The 24,869-nt window shown below is 44.5% G+C and overlaps 2 protein-coding genes across 4 annotated transcripts in view; both read right to left on the reverse strand.

Moving 5' to 3' along the window:
- The window catches only part of Tgfb2 (transforming growth factor beta 2), a 73,108-nt gene extending 64,021 nt beyond the window's left edge, over positions 1-9,087 (reverse strand). Inside the window, exon 1 of one of the 3 annotated variants that reach the window (XM_087209866.1) lies at positions 8,153-9,087. In XM_087209866.1, coding sequence (XP_087065992.1) covers positions 8,153-8,492 — 340 coding nt within the window. In that variant the 5' untranslated portion in view covers positions 8,493-9,087. The remainder of the gene's footprint in view (positions 1-8,152) is intronic. The other 2 variants (XM_087209865.1, XM_004867392.3) reach the window with 2 other exon arrangements.
- Positions 9,088-16,331: 7,244 nt separating this feature from the next.
- Rrp15 (ribosomal RNA processing 15 homolog) overlaps positions 16,332-24,869 on the reverse strand; it is a 41,272-nt gene continuing 32,734 nt past the window's right edge. Inside the window, exon 5 of the mRNA XM_004867390.4 lies at positions 16,332-22,936. Within this exon, the coding sequence (XP_004867447.1) occupies positions 22,793-22,936 (144 nt within the window). The 3' untranslated portion in view covers positions 16,332-22,792. The remainder of the gene's footprint in view (positions 22,937-24,869) is intronic.

The following is a 24,869-nucleotide window of genomic DNA, read 5'->3' on the forward strand; positions in this document are numbered from 1 at the left end:
GGTTACACTCGGGTGTGGGAAGATTTGCCAAGAGAAAAATCTCAAGAGACCTCCAAGGGTATGGTTTATGCACCAAATCATCCATCCTTTGCAAAGAAATGTCTTCCATCTGTGATTTATTTTATTTTGTGTTCTTTCCTTATAAAGTAGAATCAAAATAAGTCAACCACCTTTCTTTCTATTAGACTTTCTGAGCCAGAAGCTTAACTACAAAAGTTCATTATAGAGCCAGATGTGGTGCCACACACCGGCAATCCAGCTATTAGGGAGGCCAAATCAGAAGGACTGCAAGTTTGAGGACAACCTGGGCAACTTACTGAGGCCCTGTCTCGAAAGAAATAAGAGAAAGAAAGAAAGAGAGAGAGAGAGAGAGAGAGAGAGAGAGAGAGAGAGAGAGAGAGAGAAAGGAAGGAAGGGAGAAAGGAAGGAAGGAAGAAAGAGAGAGAGAAAGCAAGCAGGAAAAAGGAGGAGGAGGGAGGGAGACAGGAGAAGTAACTCAGAGGTAAAGAACTTGCAAGGTTCAATCTTCAGCACGGGTAAAAAAAAAAAGTTCATTATAAAACAAATAGAAATGTCTCTAGTAGCACTGCCAAGAAAATGAGTTTGAGCCAATAGGCTAGGAAATGAATGGCCATATAAAAAAGTATCCTCCAAACAGAAGAAATGAGAATAATCACAGATAAACTGGTCTAAGAAGCATTGAAATGATCAATACTGAAATGCATCCAAAACTTCAAAATTAAATTGTATTTCCCAGAATATTCCCCATTTGCATTTTGGCAACAGTAAATATTTCAGTGCTTTTAAAGTCCATTGAAAAATTTACAGTCTTTTCTCAGACAGAGATCTGCAAAGGGCAGTGAGTGGACTTGTCCTGTCAGTGTCTTTCTTAGCCTAAACCGAATTCTTGTTCACAAGATGGAGTAACAAATAAGGATTGTTACCACAGTCTGAAGTTATGAATGAATGGTTATCTGTGAACTAGCTTGTCAAGAGAGATGTGGTATTTGTCAGTGTGGAGTAGGTTAGCTAGAGAAAGCCAAGAAACAGAGCCAAGGTTTAAGACCCAGCATTTTTCTTTTTCTTTCTTAAGACAGGAAAGATGCTGCAGCATTTCCTAAGACATCTCCAAAAGAGCACTGCTGTTCTCACATAGCTGTTCAATGACTTTTACTTCAGAAACACAGTGTCTCTTCTTTAGGGAAACCTGCTTCCTAACAGCCAATACGCAGGAAGCCAGGAAGGCCCGCTGTGTGAGGACAGTGTCCCTGGAACTGAGATATGTGAAACTTGCTTATGTGAGAGGAGACAGCTGCCTGTAGAGGGTGGGGAATGTATTCAAGCCATTTTCTTAAAGTTTGGGCTTTCCAACATGCAGAAAGCATTTTCCATTTGCCTTCAGCTTCTCGGGTCAGTGTGGTTAACGGAACATTTAAACCAAATGTTTCTGACGTACCAGGAAGAACTCAATGGAACCATGGCTGTGGGATGGCCCCGGTCCACAAGGATGGCTTTCTTATGGCTATGAGGAGTCCTCTCCTTCTAAATGTCACCAAGTCCCCTGGATTCCGTTCCTTGACAGCACAGTTCTGTCAGCCACGAGGGCGCCTCTCCTCCCAGAAGTCACCTCTGTGTTGCTACTTTTTCTCTCCTGTGGTTTCCTCCTTGACTGCTCCTCCCACGCATCATTCCGTGGCTAAAGGCTTTTCCCTGACAACGTGGGGCTCACTGTGGTCCTGCTGGGTGACAAGGTCCTATGCTATATTTAGCCTGGTGATAGCAGGCACATTTCCCCTGATATTGAAGGTGAACAGATTTTATCTCTGTCTTCTAGTTGGACCCTTGAAACTCATAGATCTATCTGGTGGTTCAATCTTACTCTAAAGGGAATGGTCGTCCATGTGGTAAGCATTTATTGGGCAAAAACAACATGCTAGGTTTTTTTAAGAATACAGAGAAGTTAGACTCACTTCTTGATCTGAGAACATTTACAAACAAATTAAGAAGATAGCCCAAAACACGACTAAATGTCACCAGTAGCCAAAGAAAAGAGGGAGAGAGAGAAATACTAAGTGAGAGGGCAGTGGAAGAACCAAGTAGAAAATCAAATTCTCTTAAATAGGCAGGATCTTACTAAGCCTAGAAAAGATTTAAAGGCATTAGAAGATAAATCACCCAGTGGGAGAAACAGCATAAATGAAGGCCCCAAAGTATGAACACCAGTGGCCTATTTCGGCAAAGACAAAGAGGCTGATGTGACCTGACTGTGATTTCCTTGCAGGGCTTTAGTGAGAACAGAGGATGACCAAGGGGAAGAGTCAGATCATCATGCTGTCCCGGAAAACAGCCTCCGGGTACGGTGGCGCACTCCTGTTTTCAGTACTCTGGGAGTCTAAGGCAGGAGCATCACAAGTTTGAGCCCATGAGTCTGAGCAACTCAGTAACTTAGTGAGATCTTGTTTCAATGTAAATACAGAAAGAAAGGCTGGGGATATAACCCAGTGCAAAGACCCAGGGTTCAATCCCCAGTATTGGGGAGTGGGGAAGAAAGCAGGGCCTAAGACACCTAAACTTTCCAGAGCTGCTTACGTGGCAGATTCCCAGCCCTGGCCTTCTCTGCACCCTAAGGAACAGTCTGAGGGCTCAAGAAAATTGGCCTGTTGAATGAAACTTACAAAGTAAGGGATGAGATGGAGATCCCAATACATCCCAAACTAAGTCCAAGTAGGTCCTGGGGCACCCTTTTTAAAATCACATTTTAATATACCTCAATTTCATATTCTCACAAGCAGTGGCATGCGAGAAATCCTTGGAGTGATATTTCTTAGTGGCACACAAAATAATAATGCATCTTAAAATCAATGGTGTTTATGACTCACTGACTAAAAGCTGTCATGCAAAAGCCTACTAAGTGCCAGAAGCCGCTGTGCCAGTGCCGCTTCCCTACCCCTGTCAGTCCTTCACAACCCAGGAAGCGGGAGGCCCAGTGAAGAAACTGAGGCCTACTTAAGAGAAAGGTCTCCCGTCTTCCTCAAGCTTAGCCGATTACCAGATAGGGCCTCGTGTAAGCACTCAGCCACCACGCATGCAGATACACCACCGGTGTGAAGGGCAGGAGGGCACCTCACAGGTTGTGAAGACGAAGCCAAGGGGAAGTGTTAAGCAGAGTCATGGCCACCAGGCCGAGCCAGGTGGCAAGGTGGTGAAAGAGTTGCAGCGCAGCTAAGCACCCACAAGCACCCACCCAAATCAGCTTGCGGTTTTAGCATGATGCAGATTTCTTCTAAACAAATGATAGAAGTAAACCCTCTAGTCTGAACAAAACCCATCAAGAAATCCCTAACATGTTATTACATTTAAAATGAAATACCTGGAGAACACTGAATTCCTGGGTTAGAAACCATCTTTGTTTAAAAAATATTAAAAACAACAACAACAGAAGAACACCATATGCTTTCAAAATGACAGTGGAAACATTTGTTTATCTCAGCCAGAGCCATTTCATCAAGCTGGTCAGATCTGTGAGCGGAATCCACCCTGAAACAGAAGGGCTGCCTGGGCTGAGCCTACATCTGGCAGCTAGCTCACATCCCCTGGGCAGCCTGGGCAGCATCCTTGGGCCGGAAATGCTGCCCCAAGACAGCTGGAGGGCTCTCTTCCAGCTCCTCCCAGCTCCTGCTGGGTGTTCACCTCACACCTGACCTACAGAGGGGTAAGGAGTGGCCAGGGTCCCAGCCCAGGGATGGCGGGGACACCTCACCCCAGGTCAGCCTCCAGCACTCCAGCTTCCCTAGTCTCCTAAAATGCAGCCTGCAGTGTCGTCATCTCTGGGCCAAGGCCTAGGAGTCAGGCACCTCCTCAGTTCTAACCAGATTTGACGTGAGTTCAACAGTGAGTCACCAGCTCTTTTCTCACATCTCCGTTTCCTCTAGGAAAAATGATCTGGCATTCTTTCATATCTTTATATGGAAGATGCTGTGACTGGGTTACATCAGCATCTTTCCCCCAGAGGAGTCGGAATTTAAAGACTGCAGCTCCGCGCACGGACTGCAGGCGTCGCTGTAGAGACACCGAGGCTCCAGGTTCCCCGGGCTGCTTAGGAGTCTGCTGCCCCCCAGGGTCGGAGCCGCCGGGACTCTGGGAGGGGTGGGGGTGCGGAGGACTGACTGCCTGTTAGAAACGTTTTTCTTTGAGGTTTTTCTCTTGTCCGACAAGAAGAAATCCTGAAGGAGGACAATGGGGCCGAAGTGCCCCATTCTTTCCCCCTCCCTTTCCCTGTTTCTGTCTCCCACCCACATACACACACACACACACACACACACACACACACACACACACAACTACAATAAAGCAAAAATACTACTCTATTCTGCTAATATTTTCCTTTATGGGGCAGTTGGCCAATAGACCAGCAATTTGTATATAGAACAACATAACGTTCTCATGAATAGCATAACAAGTCAGATTCCCCAAATCCATGGTGTCACTAATATTCCTTCTACTCTCCACAACTTCACTTGGAAAATTACAGGGGGAATAGAAAAAGAAATCGCTTAGTATTAAATGTCTAGCATACATGTGATACAATTACAAAGGAAATCTCATTGCGATTTTTCAGACTGTATATTTTATCTAATTCTACATGACAGAATAAACCAACATGATTATTCACTCTCTTCGGTCGCCTAGGTTGGAGATTCCACTCTTCATTAACATAACCTGCTTATTTTACTTGAAAGGAAAATCCATGACAATTCTTCACTTCCCTTTTCTGTATTCTGACTGACACTACTAATGGAGGACATATCACACCTAATGAATGGGAAGCCTCCACGTCTCCAAATTAGGTGCTTTAAGGTCACAATAATAAAGTATAGACCATACAAAATGGTCTAACCCACATTCCATTTAATTAAAACAACTATCTGATTATCCTCCTATTCCGTTTAATATCCTTTGGTCATAAAGATACTTTATTTTTGGTATTACTCTCAAAATGGTACTACTAACAGAATTCAGAAGCCCAAGATAAATATCAGAGTACCAGGGCTTCTAATCATGGGCATTGCTGGCATTTTGGGCTGGATAATTCTTTGATATATGGGGAAGGCAGCAGTGCTGTGCATTATGAGGTGACTAGAACATCTCTGGCTTCTACCAATCGAGGGCAGTGGTACCATTCCAGCCTCAATCACAACAACCAAAAATGTCACTAGACAGTGTCAACTGTCCAAATGGAGGAAGCTAGGGGAGGAGGGGTGGCACAACTAGAACCACAACGTGTTCCCAATTTATTAGCAATGAAAAGGGGACAGGAAAGAAAGGAAATAAAACTTTTTGTCTCTTCTTTTGTTGATTGTCCAAGCCTCCACTGATTTTAGTGTTGTTTGGATTCTTCTTACATTTAATGGAGTCTTCCTTCTAAATTTCTAAGACCTTGTGTTGTCTTTTGAGTAGATGTGCCTTGAACTTCAAATGGACTGTCAAACTATTCAAAGCCCACTAATTCCCACTGGGCAAACTATCAGTAAACCTTAACATAACTCCACTTTGAGCCTTAAACTAACTGCATGTGAAAAGATCAATATGAATAAGTTCAAAACTAATCAGACCTCCTCTTTAAATGTTGACACAGTATTATTTATATCCCATAAATACATTCTTGACTAAAATTCATACTAGGAGCTTGGCACCTGGCCAGTACTATTCATATTTACTGTATTTATATAGTACACTTGGCCAAGGATAATATTTAAGACAAAATATGCCTAAGGGCATATACAATATCTCCTATATTTTTACTTTTAAAGCTCCACATTGCTAAAAGTATTTAGTCTGAACTTTATAAAAGGTCCCACAAAGGAATATCAGCAATCTGTGATGATATATAGCTCACTGAGTATAATTAGAGCATATTTGTAATACTTGAGCTGAAGTCACTCCCTGAACACTAATAAGTTAGTGGTAAAAAAAAAAAAAGAAAGAAATGAGCCAGTGATCTTTCCCAGGCCTTCGTCCCTAGGGCTTAGGACCCTCACTGGGTTCCCTGCATGAAATGGCAGGCACAAGTCCTGCCCACAGCCACCTACTTCACTGACCACTGAGTTAAAAGCTAGGCAGGAAAGCCCTGAGGAGGTAAAGCTGATGTATAAGCCAATGCTGTACTTGGAATTTGCTTTTTCAAAATATGGTAGGGTGATTTTTTTTTTTCTTTTTGGAAGAGTTCACTATATTCTGTATGACTAGAGAGTGCTGGAAACTTCAGTTAACGTTCTTTGTATATGATTATCCCTGGTTCTTGTATATAGAACGTAGGCTGAAAGTATATATATTTTTTCTGGTTTAGTTAGGATGCAGGGGATAGAATAGAAAGGAGAAACCACACACTGATCTCAGATGCCACACTGCAATCCTCCCCATGATCTGGGCAGATTTGCAATTTGTTAAGGAACATAATCCTGGATGGGGCCATTTCAGCCAGCCCACCTTCCACTCTCACACTAACATGCTGAGGAGAGCAGAGAATCAGAGCTCCCATGGGCAACCTGCCCTCTCCACGAGCATGCACTGACCAGACCAGATCGGGCTTCCTCTGTGTTGTAGAAGTCCTGGCAGCTTATTTGAGCTTATTCGTCGCATGTAAACATGAAAGGTTCTGCATAACAGGCTTGCTAGGCCACCTGGATACCAGGAGAATCAACGCAGCACATGCTAGAGAAAGCAACTGACTCAGCTCCCCGCTGCCTCCGTGGTGGTTTTGGAGCAATTACAGTGAGTGCACTTTCTTTCCTAAAATCTCCTCGGCTCCACCCCAGATAGAAAACTTTATGGGGCAGGGAGGGTAACCAGGGAGGGGTATATTTATTCCCACTGTTGTGGATAGCTCCGTAATTACAAAAATACAATCATCCTGCTTGCCAGGATTCCCTGCATCTGCTCTGCCACTGCACAAGCCATAGAGACCCTGCAGCACGGGAGAGGTGGCCAGAAAGATCAGGGATAGACAGACAGGCAGACATCACGACCAGCGCATGGCAAGTCACCCAGCCACGGCTTGTCAAACTAAAAATAAATATTAAAAAAGAAGAGCACTACCCTGCCACGGGGACTTCCACGATAAAGTTGCCAAGATGGCCGTGCTATCTATTTAGGCGAGACCCAAGGGCTCCTCCAGCCAGCCTGCCAGTATATAGGGCACGGAAAGGGGCGGAGAGAAGCAGGCAGCCAATGGAAAGTTTATGGCTTGGGATTTGGAGCGCACAACTGTGGAAGCATTTTTACTTTTTCTTTCTGCTGACTCTTCCTGGTATTTAACCCCCTCAGGTGCAAAACAACTCTGAAATAATTCCTCACCATCTCCCTACCTCCAAAAGAACCCCAGAATAAATCGTTCTACGCCCATGGCTACTGTAGCCAACTGGTTTTGAGGACCCGGCTCTCAGCGAAGCCAGTGAAACAACAGCAACAACAATAATAACAATAATTATAACCACGACAACTCAGCTGTGTTTGCCGTCTTAGACTTGGGGATGCACCTAAGTAACGACAGAAAGCCTATGAGAGGGCAGAAACAGGGATCTCAAGGCTGGGGAAAGATCAACCACAAAACGCTAGGAAACCTTTCTGTTGCGCCGTGATTTTAAGAAGGCGGGTTTGGGTGGATCTCTGAAAACTGCGTGAAGCAAAACCTCCTTCAGCCCTGTCCGAAACGAGGCTGTCTTCTGTCCCTGCTCCAGGTGAAGCCGGAGGGGGACTCGGCTAAAAGATTTTTGCCTGGGGAGGGGGGCAGATAAACAGTTGGCACCGGTGACAGACCCTTGGGGGAGGGACGAGTTTTCCCAGGGGTCCCCAAAGCAGGTTCGGTCTTGGCGATTCTGACATTTCTAGGGGAGTGAGAGACAACGGCTGAGGCCGGGGCCCAGCTGACCGGCGCCCGTGCTCGGGCGCCTTCCTTCCGGAGGGCTAGCTCGGAGCCAGCAGCTCGGCTCGGAGGCGAAGCCGGCCGAGGTCCCCTGGCCCCGCTTCCCTGCGCCCAGGGAGCGCCCCTCTGGCCCAGGAGCAGGGATCTCCGCCGGTGGCCTATAGGGGACGCCGGGCCGGCGCCGAGGGGAAGGGAGAGGGCCCGGGGAGGGCGAGGGGAGGCGGCACTCACTTTCGGAGAAGAAGCGCATGTCGATCTTGTAGACCTCCTTGGCGTAGTACTCCTCGTCGCTGCGCTCGCGCTCGCAGGCGGCGGCCCGGCGGCTCGCCTTCTCCTGCAGCAGGTCCCGCGTGCTGTTGTAGATGGAGATGACCTCCGGGGGCACCTCGTCGGGCTCGGGGAAGTCGTCCGGGGGGCTGGTGAGCTTCAGCTTGCTGAGGATCTGCCCGCGGATCGCCTCGATCCTCTTGCGCATGAACTGGTCCATGTCGAGCGAGCTGCAGGTAGACAGGGCGAGCGCCGCAGGCACCAGATGCAGGGTCAGCAGCGCGCTCAGCACGCGGGAGTGCATTTTTTTTAAGTGGAGAAAAAAGGTTTTTTTGTAAAGTAAGAGAAAAAACAAAAACAGAAACCAGTAATTCTCAAAAGTACAGATCGGGTAGAGTTGTTGGTTTTGGGGGTTTTTTAATAGGAAACTTTGGCGAGCAATCGAGAGTCAATGCCCAATAGAAAAACGTATCTTGCTTGATTTCCGTTAAAAAAAACGCAGGTCGTTCCGAAAGTGGAAATATTAATGTGCGACGGGCGGGGGGACCCTGACTTTGGGGAGTAAAGAAAGTTTTCCTGGAGCTGGAGCGAGGAGGCGGGGACCTGGGAGGAGGCGGCGGAGCTCAGGCGCGGTCCCGGCGCGGGTGGATCTGAACTCGGCTCCGCGGCCGGCGGGGATGAAAGGCCAGGCTGCGCCGGGCCGGGCTCGCGTGTTCGCCGAGGAGCGCCCGGAGGCGGGCGAGCGAGCGGCAGCGCACACGTGTGCGCGTGTGCGCGGGTGGTGCGCGCCGCGGGGGGCACACGCGCTCGGTCCGTCCGGGGCGCTGCGCACCGCGGGCCTGGTCCTGGTCCTGGTCCTGGTCCTGGTCCTGGTCCCGGGCCCGGCCTCCCCTGCCGCTCCCGCCCCGGCGGCCCGCCTGCCGCCTCGCCTGCCGGCCGCCTGGTGGCACCGCGCACCGCCGGCGCCCGCGTCCTCCTGCGCCGGGCAGCGGGCGGCGCTGGCTCCGAGCGGCTCCGACCCCGCTACCCCGAGGCCCGCATCCCGGCCCCGCGCTCCGCTCCGCTGCGCTGCCCTCTCTCGCCGGGAGCTCCTGGAGCTCCGCTCAGAGCGAGCCTTCTGCTGCCAGCAGATAACATCACGATCTCGCCGGGAGGAGAGATTTATAAGCTCTCTGCGAACCACGTGTTTGCCTTCAACAAAGTGACGTGCTAGGGCTGCAGGCAGTGGCTCCTCCGCCGCCGCCCAGGGAGCAGCGCCGCGGGCTTCGCGGTCCGCGCTCCGAGGCGTCCGTCCAGCACCAGGATCCCGGTTGCGCTTGGTGTGGGCCGATCAAAGTCTGGGCTCCGGAAAGGAAGCCTTCCCTGCGCGTGCACGCGCGCGCGCGCGCGCACACACACACACACACACACACACGCACACACACACACACGCACACCTGCTCGCGCGCCGAGCAGCAGCACCGGTCCGCTCAGGCCCAGGCCAGCCCAGGACGCGCCCCAGCTGGGACCCGGACCTACCTTCCGTCATTTGCTAGGGTTCCCAGCCAGTTACTGTCCTGGCCCCTGTTTATCACACTGTTGTTTCCAGTGCAGCCCTGTGTGTGAACTGGTGGGAGACAAAACACTCCTTCAGCGCGTTTGACTGTGTAGGGATGAATGGTCACCTCCCTAGGCCTTCTCCCTAGAGGAGACGCCGCGCTCCAACCTCTCGCTTTCCAAAGCGCACGTCCTGGAAACCGAGGTTTTAAGCATTCCGAGTCTACTGTTACACACTCCTCGTAACTTGACATTCTCTGTTTCGACCTAGTCCACATTTGATGTACATAACAATCATTCTCGCCACTGTTCACTGTTCCCATTTTGATTTCATTTTACCTCTAGCTACTCAAAGTCAGCATTGTAATTTTAGCGTGTCTCTGTGGCCATACTGACTAGACAGATGATTTACACTGGAAACTCTGCTGAGTTTCCCCCTAGACCCCAGGCCTTTATCTGGTCCCCGGTTCCTCCACACCCCGGTTCAAGTTTGGGATTCGTACTTGAGGCACCGTGGACCTCTACTGTTAGTAGCAATGACGGTAATGTACTCTGCACAGCGCTGAGGTGTTTTATTACTGTTCTCTGCAGATGAGGAAACTGGGACACAATGAGGCTCAGTGTGGTGAAACCACAGTCCGTGGGAGAGCTGGGGTTTGCAGTCAGGATCTACTCCGTTCTCAACAACTCTGTATCTCTAAGAAACACCGGTCCCAGAATATGTTGTGACGAGCATGACATTTTGTCAGATGGGATTGGGAGATACAGCAGACTTACCCTGTTGCCTCTATGGAATCATGATTCTGTTTATTGGGTTAAGGGCTCTGAGAATTCTACAGAATTTGTTTAAACCTTTTAATCTCCCATTTCCCGAACCTCCTTGAACATAGAACTTTTTTCCCAATTAAATTACATTGGAAAACTCTGGAAAATGCTCCATCCAGCTTCTGCATAACTTTGAAGATGATGTCTGTGTCAGCAGCAGCAGGTTCCTCTCCTCAAGGTCGGCTTCAAACCGGAGCACTTCACTCGGAGCCAGACCAGCAGCCACCATCCCCAATACCAGCACAACCCAGCATCAAGAGGTGCTGTTTTGTGGCACCCCTTTGAGAACTGCAGTGATCTATGGCAAGGACACAAAGGGAAGCGTCTTGTTCCTGGGGCAATTGTAGAACACAGGGCGATGCCACCTGGAGCCACCAGCCTCTGTGCAGAGGGTGTGCTGAGCTCTCCTGCGGTGTCAGGAGACACACGTGTGGGTGTGGCAGGGACACAGATGCACCCTGGGTCACGAGTGCAGATCGAGCAGCACAAGTCCAGCTACGTTACTTCAGCAAAACCAGCCTCAGACCCTGTGCCAAGCCATTCCCACATTAGCAGCCACACCTGTGCTCCTAATAGGTGATCTGCTGGATACTCAGTGCTTGTTAACCCCCTTAGACCAGAGACCTCTGCCCTACTCCCAAGAGGCCACTTTAATTTCCTCAAAGCCCAGGAGGGCAGGACAGGGGCGGGGCTTAGGGCAACCGGTAGTGTTCTGGGTACTGCGGGTGTCCCCACCCTTGAGGGGTTCTTTCAGGGCAAACGCAGCCTCCCTCCCTCCCAAGTGAACCCTTTCTTCTAGTAAATAACACTTGTAAGGACTTCTCATCTCTGCTACAGAAGTGAGACAGTCACTAAACGTGCCGGGGACTCCATCCGAACTTGGTGGTGAAGGTAAACTACATTCAGCACCCTGGCTACCTGGAGGAGGCAGGAGGGCTGTGGTCCAATGGGAGGCTCTGAGGGCGAGATGTCTTCTGCTCAAATTCCTGCCACTTTCTGGCTTTGTAAATTATGACCCAGTTTCTTGGACACACTCAGTCTCATGTATGCAAAGGAGATGCTGAGACAGCACAAGAGTACTGCAAGGATTAAATTACACAAAGTATAGAAAATGCCTATACCAAAACCCGGCTTATTGCCTGTTACCTACCATTCTTATCCCAGCCCTTCACTTCTGTCTGAGAATTTACAATAAAACACACCTGGCCCCCACTTTTTCTTTACCAAATATGAACAAAATGAAAATGCCAGGGGAGAAGCCAGTGAGAATTTGCTTCATGGCCATGCCTCCTAGCAGTTTCTGTGCTCGTGTTCATTATTTTAAACGTTTGCTATTTTCCCCCAATTAAGCAGTATAGGAGGGACAAGAAAACACATTTTGGTAAGCAGAAGGCTAAATGACTATCAAAGTTCAGTTAAAACATGTGACATTCAGGTCTCATATTATTTAAAACCCTAAAATGGAATCGTTTCCAGATCAGAGAGGGAGAAGTGCGGCTGTTCCACCCCACAGCCCTTCTCCCCTCCTTCACGGGTCTGCTCGCTTTGGCTTCAATAATGGGGAATTCCCTCGCGAAGCTGGAAAAACAAAAACAGCCCTGTCCTGGAGTTTGACTCCGGTGGGTCACAGCAAGAGCATATGATCTGCCAGCTTCTTCCTCTCACCAAAGAATAACTCACTTGAAACCATTCAGAAAGCTTTCCTTAATGGTTTCCAGCATTAAAACCAAGAGGTGGGAAGAGAAATACATGAGGCCAATGTAATGGATCACACTTTTCATCAAATAGTCACATTTGATAAATGCAAAGTAATGCTTTAATAGGAAAAGCACACCAAAAGCCTTTTGCATTCTTGTCATTTTATGATTCCACAATCCAAAAAGAAAGTTTGGTCTTTATCAATTTTTTCTCGTGTCTTGTGAACATTTCCATAAACAAGTTTATCCACAGAATAATAACTTATAGAACCTAGAATATTTCTCTTAGTGAGCTGCAAAGGTTAGTGACTTCCTTGTGAAAAGTGATCTAGTAAGTATTCCCACTTTGGATCTGTAGGTTACCTACGTAAGAAACGACAAGGGAACAGGGGTGAATGAGCAATGGGCAGGGGAAACAGAAGAGAAGAACTGAAAGGTCAAGGTGGCAGATGGTAAAGGGAGGAGTTCAGGAGACAGGACGAGGACAATCAGTCGGAGGCTGTGCACAGGTTACGGGACTTTGGGGATGAGCTCCTCACACCTCAGTTACCCCAGGAAATACTCTCGGGGAAGTGATCAGCTGGTTGATGAGTGCTGGCCGATTTCCAGGCACTCCCTCTCCCCATTTTCAGCTCTGCGAGTTCCATCCAGAAGAAAGCCTGCCTATGGGAGCCAGACTCTGTGGCCTGGGCTGCCATCTCCAGCATCTACTCAGACACCCCCGAAACGCACCCACTGGAAGCAGCACTTGGCGACTGGTGAAAACAAACCAACCTAAGGGGCTGGCCGTCATGGGGCCTGACGGTATGGATGCAGGCTGGACAGATGCTCACTCCTGATCAAAGGCAGCCGGCAGCAGGCTTTCCCTGCTCAGGGCAGAGCCGGACACCTGCAACAGCCTCTGGTCCCGCTGGCCGCCTAGCTCCTGCACACCCCACTGAGGGCAATGCTGATGAGGCGGTGGTGGTCAGTGGCCAGCCGGGAAAGAGAAGGCACATGTCAGGAATAAGCTACGACTGTGTCCTCTGACTTCATGATGACTTGGCACAAAAGCACCAGGTGATTCTGCATGATGTATGATCGTGATCCTCAGACCAATGTGTGTCCTTGTCTCAGCGGGCTTCAGACTGGGCCCAACTCCAAATGCTTGGATGCCACTAGTCAAGTTCCCAACCAACTCACAATCCAAAGGACTTTGCCTTCTATTGTCTCAGCGAGCCCGCAATTTAAAAATCCAAACAAGGGACAATGTTATTACACAGAAAAGAAAACCTTAACTTTTATGATAGGGTAAACTAGTATTGCTACAAACAGAAGTGTATGTTAATATGATTTTTCTCTCTTGGAGACAGGGTCTGTCTTTCTATATAGCTCAGGCTGACACTGAACTATGTAGCCCAGACTGGCCTCCGACTTCCAGCAGTCCGCCTCCCTCAGCTTCCCAAGTGCTGGGATTACAGGCATGCACCCCCATGCCCTGCTAATACGCATTTTTACACCTATCATTTTGACTTGTAAAACTCTTGCCCACAAACTGATGATTGTTTCCAAAAGTTCAAAAACTTAAGGAAAGTTCTTATAATTAGTGTGACCACGTGGTATACCACATAAATCCAAGCACTTTTGTGAATGATGAGGACATCATTCATAAATACATTAAAACAGGGATAAAATAAAATCCCCTGATAGCCACTCAACATGAATTCACTTTAATATCTCAATCTGTAAGAAAGTATCAGATTTTCACCTTTTACTGGTTACAATGGTGATCCTGTAATTTGTAAATTTCCAAGCCTTTTTCCTTTACCTATGCAGCAGATTCTAAAAATTACATCACAGCTACCCTCCGAAAATGCTTACCTGTACAATTTTGCCACGGATATAAACCTACACCACTACAAACACGGGGTCTCTAAGAGGTGTGTGATTAAGATTCTTCTGAGCCCCACAAAGCCAATTCCCATGCATAAAAAAAGAGGATAAATATAAAAAGAGATTAACATTTTGTGAATCCAGAGAACAGCTGAAGAAAGTTTTTTAATTTTGGAAGATGAACAAAGAATCTCAAAGATAAAAATATTTGTCTCCTTTGATGGGTCACACAATACGAACTTTTTACATGTTGAGCTTACCTGTAACTAATGGTAACAGGCCTCACAAAACAGGGGACACCTTGACAGTTAACTCAGTAGCATTAAGGAACATGGTATTTCTTCTTCACCTGATAATCTTTTTGCAATGAAGATTTCTACAGTTCGTGGTTTTGCTTTAATTATCTTAATCATCTCTATTTCTGTCCGAGTACGTAACATCTCTACAGTTACTAGTAAATGGCAAGCTATTTACTATGAACTAAAGGAATAAATCTAAAAGTGAATGTGCCACTGTGACTTGAGATTTCAGCAATACATAAAAATGATTTTGATTGTTGGAATATTAGAACAAGTTGTGAGTATCTCTTTCTTTAACAGGTCTCCTGATATTTTTAGTTAATTAAGGTCATTGAAGACGAGACTGTTACAAGGTCAATTTGGTTAAGAAACCAGTTGTAACAAATTTAATTCTCAGTTACAGTGACTGTTAGAAACTAGCCACTCATTCTCATCTGTGATGGAAACACACACATGCCACCTAGAGGAGGCTTATGGCTTCAGTCTCGAGAACCAACAGGCTCCACTCACTGATATATATTTCCATCTTATCAAATAATCACTTAGGATCACCTGACTGTCCTAAAATCTTTTTGAAAAAACTGTTAAATACTTAACACTTACACATCGAGTATTTCCATTGATCTGCTGTTTGTACATATAAAATATAAATTACAATTTCACATAAATACTGTAAAGTGCATTTTAAGAGAATATCCGAGATCAATAGCAACAGAACATCCTAGTTGTAGTTACCTGTTAGCTCCTAGATGACAATGCTGTAGCTACAGTCTAGTCATTTATAAAGCATAATTTGAAAATCTAAATGCCACTTAACACTTTTATGAGGCACCTGATATAACTAATAAACTGATTACTTGGGCAATATATTATAACATAGTAGTAAAAAGAGTAGCAGCGATATACAATATCCCATAGACAAAACTACTGGCCATCACTCCAGCAGGACTAGTGGTTACATTTCTGTAGCATCTGGATAATTAATGTGTAAAGATTTAACGCTCAGACAAGACCTCTCATGAATTCTCCAACTGCATATTGCATCATAGTCTGACAGCAACAATCAAAATGAGCCCCAGGGTGACATGCTAACTCTAAACTGTCAGTGCCTGAAAAATGTCGCCTTTTGTTATATGTTATCTACTTCTACTTTCCACTGGGCATAGGGTTGTTTCATACTTAAATGAGACCAAAACTGTGAATGAGCTTATTTTTCTGGAGAACTCATTTTCTAGAATCCCATGTAAAATGTGGGGAGTCACTGTTGTGACAGCAGGTCTGACTCTAGTCTAGATTTGACTGCACTCTCTGTGACCTTGAACAAGTTATTTACCACATTGTCTGTTTTCTCCTCTGTATAATCATGGCAGTATCGACTGCTCATCCAGTTATGAGGAAGACTGCATGACTTCAGACACTACAAAACCCTCAGTCATCTGTTATACAACAAATGCTATATAGATGTCTGCTGTTATTAGGACTTGTTCTTTTACTTGAATGACTGATGGATCATGCAAAATATTATGGTTGGAAACAAAATGACATTTGAAAAATACAGCAGTCCTCCCTTATCTGTAGGGGACATGTTTCAAGACACCCTGTGGATGCCTGATACTGTGGATTGTGCCAAACCCTACGTAGACTTTGGCTTTTCATGCAGAGCTGAGAATGTGCTGATCGATGACCCAGTGGATGCCCATGGGGAGGTGGCCCACACAGGGCAGACAGCAGCAGAGGCACGACCCGTGTCCTAAGCAGGACAGGGCGTGCGTGCAGAATGACTTGCAAGTGAAATGGATGACTGTTTCTAAAACTTTCCGTTTCACATTTTCGTGCCATGGCTGACATAGGTAACTGAAATTGCAGGTGAGACCACAGCTCACAATAGACTACATTAAATCAAGAAAACAGAGGTTCCTGTTTTAAAATAATTTTTTATTAATTAAGAGGCACAGAGAAACAGGGGGTCACAAGGTGAGTCACTTTTTTACATTCAATGTTCACTCAATGCTCACTGCAGGGTAGTTAGTAAAATTTAAACAGGATAGGATTTTAGCAATCAAGTCTTTCAATACAGTCATCTAAGGCATCTCTCTCCGAAATCCTAATAGTGCTCTATTAAACATTTATTGCTAGGGTTCCAGAACAGAGAGAGGCAGAAAAACATGTCTAGATTATTTTATTCATCACGAAATCTGTCTTTTCAAACTATTAGTCTTTAAAAGCATGACATCACATTCTTAAATAATCAAACCCATTCTGGGATATAAACTTTGAACCTGTGGTCATGTTTATACTTTCAGGTAACACCACTGACACGTGCGTTGCCACCAGTCTTCATGGTGATCATTTTAAAAGGAAGGAGTAGACACTGCACAGTTCTCAGGTTCTTGTAAATGTCTGCATATCGGTGAATACGTAGGGTGTTTAAAACTTGGGACTATTAAAAACAGTGCCATGATACTGTGACACAGCATCTTCTGTAACTGGGACCTTTTCCCGAAGAGGGTGTAATTACTGGGTCTCTGTAAGTATCTGCTATTCGTGGACTTTAACCTCTTGTGGAGCATACACTTTATCTAGAAAAGACGTATTTGCAGTTCCACAGACAAGAAAGGAACGGCACATCTGCGGGCCTGGCCCCTCGTCCCAGAATGGGTATGCACATCTGGAGACCCCTCCACCCCTCAGCCATACCTCAAGCCTTCCGGAAGAAACCATGCTGTCACACCTACGTCACATGCTGGCTTCAAAAACGTCTCGAGATTTGTGGCAGGACTCATAGCTAATAAAACTGACCTCTGAACTCAGTTGATTCCAGAATTACGCTGTATTTCACATAACAATGAATGCTGATATTTCTTAAAATGCCCAACGTACATACAACTTCTCTTATGGTTCAGGAGTGTATTTAGAATCCCAGTAAGAACCACGACAGGGCAGCTGTGTCTCAGGCAATCCAGATATTCCTAGCATTGCTTCCCTTTGTGGAGATGGGTGGACTCACACTGAACAGTTAGGACTACGAGCTTTGATCTTACCACAGCTGAGAGGACCCAATGTTCCCGTACAGAGACAAGTACTGCCGGGTGGAAACCACGCTGATGCTGTGCTTGGTACCACGCAGCGCAGCACTTACGGTTAACTGCTGTCTGGCTGCCTCTGCTATTTCCAGAGCTGCTGTCACCCACTTTTATGTCCTTTCTGTGGGAGGGGTGCATCTTCAGCTAAGACTGAAGTCTGGTTCCGCAGCCCAAGAGGCAACTGTCTAGTAGCCCGGGGCGGGTCAGCAGCTGCAAGGCCACCCACGCTCGGACACGGCTCTCAGCTGTCTCTCCGCTCAGAGCCACAGTGGTCTTGACCCCATACAAATCTGGTGTTCTAGCTTTGATGTTTATGAACAGCCTGCATTAAAAATACAGGATAATGACTCAGGGGTTAGAGAAACTGTTATTTATACAAATGTGGTTAGCACCTCATCATTTTAAACACTGCTAATAACACTCATTGTGCTCTTTGTTTTCTATTGTTTCCCTCCAAACCTCCAACCTGCATTTGCTCTGGCATTGTGTCGTGTCTACTGGACTAGAATCAAACTCTTACACAACTACAGGGTCCTGCATCTAAAGGCACTTCCTCCTGAAACCTCCTACACAAACAGGGAGCCAACTCCAAAACACAGGAACTCGCTGCTTGGATGGGGTCTGGCACTGGGGCCGAGGCAGTGCTCAATACGTTCTTTGGGTGCTTCATAAACCTGTGTTTCGGAGCAGAGATAGGATCTAAACTTTGGTGTGTTATTTCTAAGGACATCAAATGGTAATGCTGAAAGTCAAATGTTATTCGCTATTAAGCGTAGCCTAACATTTGAGGACAACTGTTACTCAGGATGCACAGTCTGATTACAAAGAAATTTCTTTTTCAAAATATAGAGTCAAGAAATAGAGGAACGATTCAATCAGTAAAATTATACCGGTATATGTATATGCCTAATAAATTGCATCCATAAAGTTTATGGGAAAAGCTCAGGAAATATTTATGACTCCTAAACTCAGTTATTTTATCAGACTAATCATATGCTCAGTAACTTTACTCTCTTCATAGTTGGGATAGACCTACCAACCACAGGCAGCTTAAAAAAAAAAAAAGTCAATCCAGTAAAATTTTAAATAATGAAGTTAAGCAACATTAAAGATTTGGTTCCTCCACATCCCTGCATGTGAAATGCTAACAGGCACCTACTGGTCAGTGGTGATACACAGGATTTTTAGCAGTAAGTCGTATGGGACGGCACTGACTAGGATTGTAAGGAATTACGCCCACACCACTAGTATACCTCCCTGCTTACCTCACTCAGGTAAAAACCAAAGAGCATTCAACGGAAAGCTAAGGATGTGCTCTGGCTGCGGAGGGAGAGGACGGAGAGGGACGTCAGACATGACACTCCCCACAAAGTAAAATAAAATTTAAAAAGGGTCACCACTAGATCAAGAACCCTAAATTCAACTCCCTAAATTACGTTTAGTAGACTAGATTAAAACTATTAACGTGGTTCTCTAAGCTAGGAAACAGTCTATAAAGAATCTAGATCTAAGTTCAGGTAGAGGATGTCCTCCGTCTACAATTCTGATTAGATTCATTACAACTCAGCATTTTGCGAAAACACCGGACACATTTCTCACCCACTTCCAACAGCATCCTCCTTCTTGATCGCGTTAATCAAGCGCGGAGAGGCCCACCTGGTGAGACCCTGCTCCGGCCCCTCTGCTGCTGCGGCCCTCCGCAGGGCTCACCCACCCTGCCGGCCAAACGCAGACTCCTGTTTTCGTGGAGGAGGAATGAGAGAGCTTTCTGTGGGCACCGAGGAGTTCTCGCTCCAGCTTCCAAAATTTCTTTCCACTGCCAATTCACCTCAAATAGTCTTCATACTCATCACACCTGCGGGGCTTGAAGCCTCCCACGCCCCTCACCGACAGGCGTCGCGGAGAGGCAGTGGTACGTACGGATGCGAGCAGATGAGTCTGAGAGCGCAGAGCTGGGTGAGTTCTGCATCTGTAACTGGGAATAGGAGCCGCTAACACACAGCCCGATCAATTCTAATATCCACGGATAGCTCTAGACAAGTGTGCTTACCCCAGGCCCTTATAAATATTCCACCTGCCCTCCATTAGAGGAGCTTTGTAGGTTATCTTTCAGTGAGGAAATTTTAAAGTCCTAGTAGATAGCTGATTTATTCCATTACAATTATTTAACTAAACTCAACATAATTTAAATCGTACAGTGAATACTTACTACAGGAATTTAATAAGAAGGAGTTTCAACTTTTTCCTCTTTGTAGAAGTAAAATAATTCCCTCTTTGATATAAATAAAACAAATAACTCAAGAGAGCTCCCAGAATGCACTCTCAATCCGGCCTACCTAAATGTCTAAGCTTGGATTCTATTAAGACAGTGGTGCTCTGCAGCCATTAAAAGAGTCTGAAAAAATAAAAATTCCTTTTTGTTTCACTTAGGAAATGTATTTAGCAATAAAAATCTGTATTATAGATTTATATAAAGTTATACACATTAACATATTAACCTATACAAATAAGCACATATATCAATAACAATCTGTAACAGAGATATAAGCACATACATGGGAGGAGGAAAAGCCAGCCAAAGGATGCAAAGTACTAGCTCACCTGACCCACCATCCTTTTCACAGGAACTCTACACTCCCTGAAGATTACGATTCGGGAGTTTTCTCAAACCTTATAATTAATTCCCTTAGCTGTCTGGGAACCAGGTTTTTATTTTCTGTATCTCTGTTTTCTGTTCACACTTCAGCCTCGCACCTTCTCTGCTATTATGCCTCACTGGGGCATCTGCTGGCATATATAAACTGCGATCTGATGGCTCTGTAAACTATGAAAGATATCCACACGTTTGAAACACACTGGTTAGAAGGTGATACGAGGTTTCCCAGAACTTAAACATCTCTTTCTTCACACATCTGTTGTAAAAGATCCAAAATATTCTGAAGAACTCGGACTTGCCCTCAGGTAAGTCTTCTAGAGCTTCTTAATGAGAAACTGTCGGCTTCCAGTCCTGAAGGTGAGCCTCTGAACAATTCCATCCAAACAGTTTTAAAGGTGGATTCTAGAATCAGTAATTTTTCAGCAAGGAAGAACTCTAGGTACTCTGAAAATAAAGTCACTACTCCAATTCCAGGATGAAGTATTAAACTACAATGATGATTCTAAGTTATTTTCAGTCTTAAATAAGTATTACCCTTGACTTGCAAATTCCAATGCTTAAAACCAATAAGTGATGCTAAATTAAGCTGGATATTGAGAACATTCATCCCAGCCACCCAAATTTCTAGACAACAGGATAAGGAAATAATACATTTATGTTGTTGACTGTTTTTTTCAATACTTTTCAAAATGATGTAGCTTCTTTACTATTACATTAATCTAAATAGTTGCCATAAATAGTACACTAATGTTATTTTTAGATAAATGAATGGGAAGAGAAATGGGATACAATTTCTCTTTTTTCTCCTTATAGAACTGAAAGTCAATGCAGAAAAAAAACAGACACAGGAGTTCTTTATGAGACTGATGTCAGAAGAATATAAATGTTTTATGTATTTAGGATAGAGGTAATAGAAGTAAACAATTTGAAACATTCATCCAAAGATACATACTTAGTTTCTGAACCAATATGTTCATCTTTAGAGTCACATACTTTTTTGCTTAAATATTTCTGTAGTCAAGATGGACAACTATTAATAGATAGATGGCATCTCAACTATCTGGCAAAAATTCATAGCCTTCTAACACCAATGGTAACTGTCACCCTTTCTATGAGAGATCCAATTGGCAATCCAATTTTATCTTGGAATAAAATCATTTCCGAAAGAAGAATATCTGCAAATATTCTCTTCCTTACTTTCAATTTGAAAATCTTTTTCAGTTTTCCTAATTCAAATGAAGGACTATAAAATACAAATATGTTTTTCAAAACTACTTTTTAGTAAACAAGAAGTTATGTACTCATTTTTAACAATGAAGGTCTAAAATTCTGCAAAACTATAATATGATTCAAGGACAGTATCTGTGTTAACTTATATTGAAATGTTTACCTATATGAAGTTGTATCAGGATATTTAACATGGTAATGCAGTCCCGCACTACTGAGGAATATTTGTTCTCATTTATTTATATTAAAATGCCAAAATGGTGGTTCTGTAATTTAATAAGACACTAATGTTCAAGAGTTAGGATAAATAGAAAAATGCATTTCAAACTTTGCTGTTTTAACCACTTGATATCTTGAGTATACACTGTCCTTTCTAATAACAAATACCAGGCTATGGACTAATTTCACTTTAGTCATATACTAATTATGACACTCAAATGGGCTGGACAATGTAAACATGTCTGCTCCAGAGCATCGTTCTGGGGGAAGGATTCTTTTTCAGCATGTAACAGATGTAAGAACTCCAACTGGGTGGTGGGAGGGAGGGACGAGGAAAGGGATGGAGCTTTTTCAGGCAGGAACGGATTCCATTTACGGATTGATTCATTCCTGTACCAGTTCGGGCAGTTTCCCAGGTATTTTGGGATGATATTTAATACCAAGTAGTCTCAGTTCTCTTCTCCTTTTAACCACTAAATACTGAAGGACATCCAGTTTAATAACTTTTAAAGCAGCAGTATGAAAGCAAGCCTCAAATTGCGTGCACTATCTGATACAGATTACTTGTTTCCCTGGTTGGACCACCCAAAAAGAGAATTTAAGCAAAGTCAATTATTTCAGGGCAAAAAAGAGTCTAAAATTCTGTTTCTCAATATAACAATAACCTAACACTTAAAATAAACCATTAGTCATTATATTACTTGTGCAGTATAAAAAGGAGGTAATATCCTAAATCAGGTTTACCAGTTAATCAAAAATTAAAATCAACACCCAAAGTCAGAAATACTATAAATTAAAATTTGACTACATAGGTTTTTCTCCAGTTTACTAAACCAACCAACCAAACAAAATGATACCATTTCAACAAATTACAGACACATCAATCTATGAGTTGGGAGGCAGAAAAATATTAACTTCAAAGAGTTCATTTTAATCATGACGGGTACTGCATGTCTTGGAACATCAGTGATACTAATTCCACACTGATGATCAATCAGTATGTGTAAACATGCCATGACCCTAGCAAAACTTCTTGTCCGGCAGAAATATTTCTTTTTACAAACGTCTGGAGTAAAAACACAACTGTACAAGGGTTGAAAACACACTACTTTGAGAAAGAGGGAATGTCAGCGCTGCTCCCTGCAATTCCCCCGCCTCAGGGGACGAAGCACGCGTGGCCACGCACCGCTTCAAGTGTCAGAGACACTGGCAGGCCCTGCGCAGCTGTCATCGGGACCGTCGCTCTCCTTGTCCCAGTCCTTCATGGATGCCCCCATCATGAAATCATCGCGCAGAACGCTCCACCCTGGGCCCGCTTCTGATTTCACTTCAATCTGAGGAAATGACAGAATCAACAAATGCATTCAGAGATCAACTTAATCATAAGGAAATAAAGTCCAAGCTACAAAACAAGCATTTCAGCACTTCATTTTTAAGAGATAGGTAAAACCAACACCACTTCTAAACTGACTTCATTTTTACTCTATGAGTAGATATGTTCAAATGTATAATAAAGGATTATACATTAATAAAGTATTTTATCAACCTCATAAACCTCATGAACTCCAAACAATTAAAGAAGTATAGTAAAATCTAGGTCTGTAAGTCTTTTGGCAACCAAAACAAACTTACAGTACTATTTAACCTCCAATGATAATTTAGTAGGAAGTTCTTGATAACCTATTTCGATATAGACAGAAATTTAACAAACACTTTTAACCCAAAGTGAAGGAGAGAAAAGGAAATCCACCCTGGTACTGTGCTGGGCTTTTACAGATGCTAACTAATTTAATTAACATTTTATCAAAGATCTGAGCCAAACCTTCTTCAGAGCTTATTATGTCACCCCCAATCACGTGATGAAAGACTAATGACATGCTAAGATCATAAATGGCTGAAGCAGACAATAACACAATAGGCAGTCAAGTTACTTCCTTCACCTAAAACAGCCCAGGACACACAGGGTTCCATTTCATGGTACAACAGTGCCACCCTGTGGTATTAAGAAATGCAATCTATGCAGAATTAAATTGTAAGACTTCCCATTCGGCCCACAAATACTTACTGAGAACAGGAGCCCAAACACTGCTCTTAGTGTCAGAAACACAGTGGCAAGCAGAACAAAGATCCTGCCTCCACAGACCTAACAGTGTGTGCGTATCTACTGATTCCATTTATAAAAATACACAATTCTGGAAAGTTCTAGGTGTGAAAGAATGTAAGTACCCTTAACATTCGGCTTGAAAAGTTATCTTTATTAACATGGCTATTAGCCATGTAGAAAATAATTTAAAGAAAAATGTATTAGAGATATTTGCTAGGCTGCAAGAGATTGCTAACCTAAATCTAACTGCTGAAGCTATCTTTTATTTAAAATGGTACAGCCCTAAAACACATCATATTAAAAATGTTTTTTAAAAGGACACTATTACAACCAGGAAAAAAAATATCTATTGCCTGACTCCTGTGTGCTTCAGGTCAAAGATCCAAGCAGAGTCCTCTGCCTAAATATGACCTAGAGACTGGAGAGCACACAAATTTAAGAAAAGATTTCAGAATTGGTATGTCGAATACCAATACACTTTGTCCTCTGATTTAACCAACATAAAGAAATAAAAGGCAGGCGCACTATTTGAAAATCAACAAACAATTCTAATGCTTCGCAAGCCAAGCGACAGGAGACAATACAGGAGGAAAGTCGTTCAGAACCCTCCTGTCCATCCCCACTATGGGACTGAGCTGTCCGGCGGGGAAGGAGACCCCTTGCTAACTCATGTTTTGTCAGTCTCCTCGCCTTGAATAAAAGAAATGGGTGTCTCCAATAAACAGAGCCACTTAGACATGAGCAAGAATCACAACTCTTCCTCGGCGGACGGACACTTGAAAGCTTTAGATTCTGGGACGTGTGTGGCCACAGCCTGGGTACTACTGACTACCATGGTCGGGCAGCGCAGCCCCACCTGCTCACTGCGGTACACGCAGGTCTCCAGCCTGGAGCTAGAAAAACCTCTGGGCAACAGCAGAACAGGGAAAGAAAAGAACACAGACAACACTTCAAACTTATAGTTGGGAAATAAAGAAGTGCAGACCGAAGGGGGGGCTCATTACAATGGTGAGCCTGAGCCCCTTGTGTCCAAGGCAATTATGTAGCCACGTAGGTAGCCACTGAGATCAGTAACTGCCAAAGTTCAAAGCTCCTCTCAATTATCCAATTTGAAAGGCAGAAGCTCAGCAGGGCTTTACAGTGGGATCTAGGCGATCTTGTTT

Source organism: Heterocephalus glaber, unplaced genomic scaffold (assembly GCF_053883595.1).
Source record: "Heterocephalus glaber isolate CG9 unplaced genomic scaffold, H.glaber_assembly_v1.0 deba00001067, whole genome shotgun sequence".
NCBI classification, from domain to species: domain Eukaryota; kingdom Metazoa; phylum Chordata; class Mammalia; order Rodentia; family Bathyergidae; genus Heterocephalus; species Heterocephalus glaber.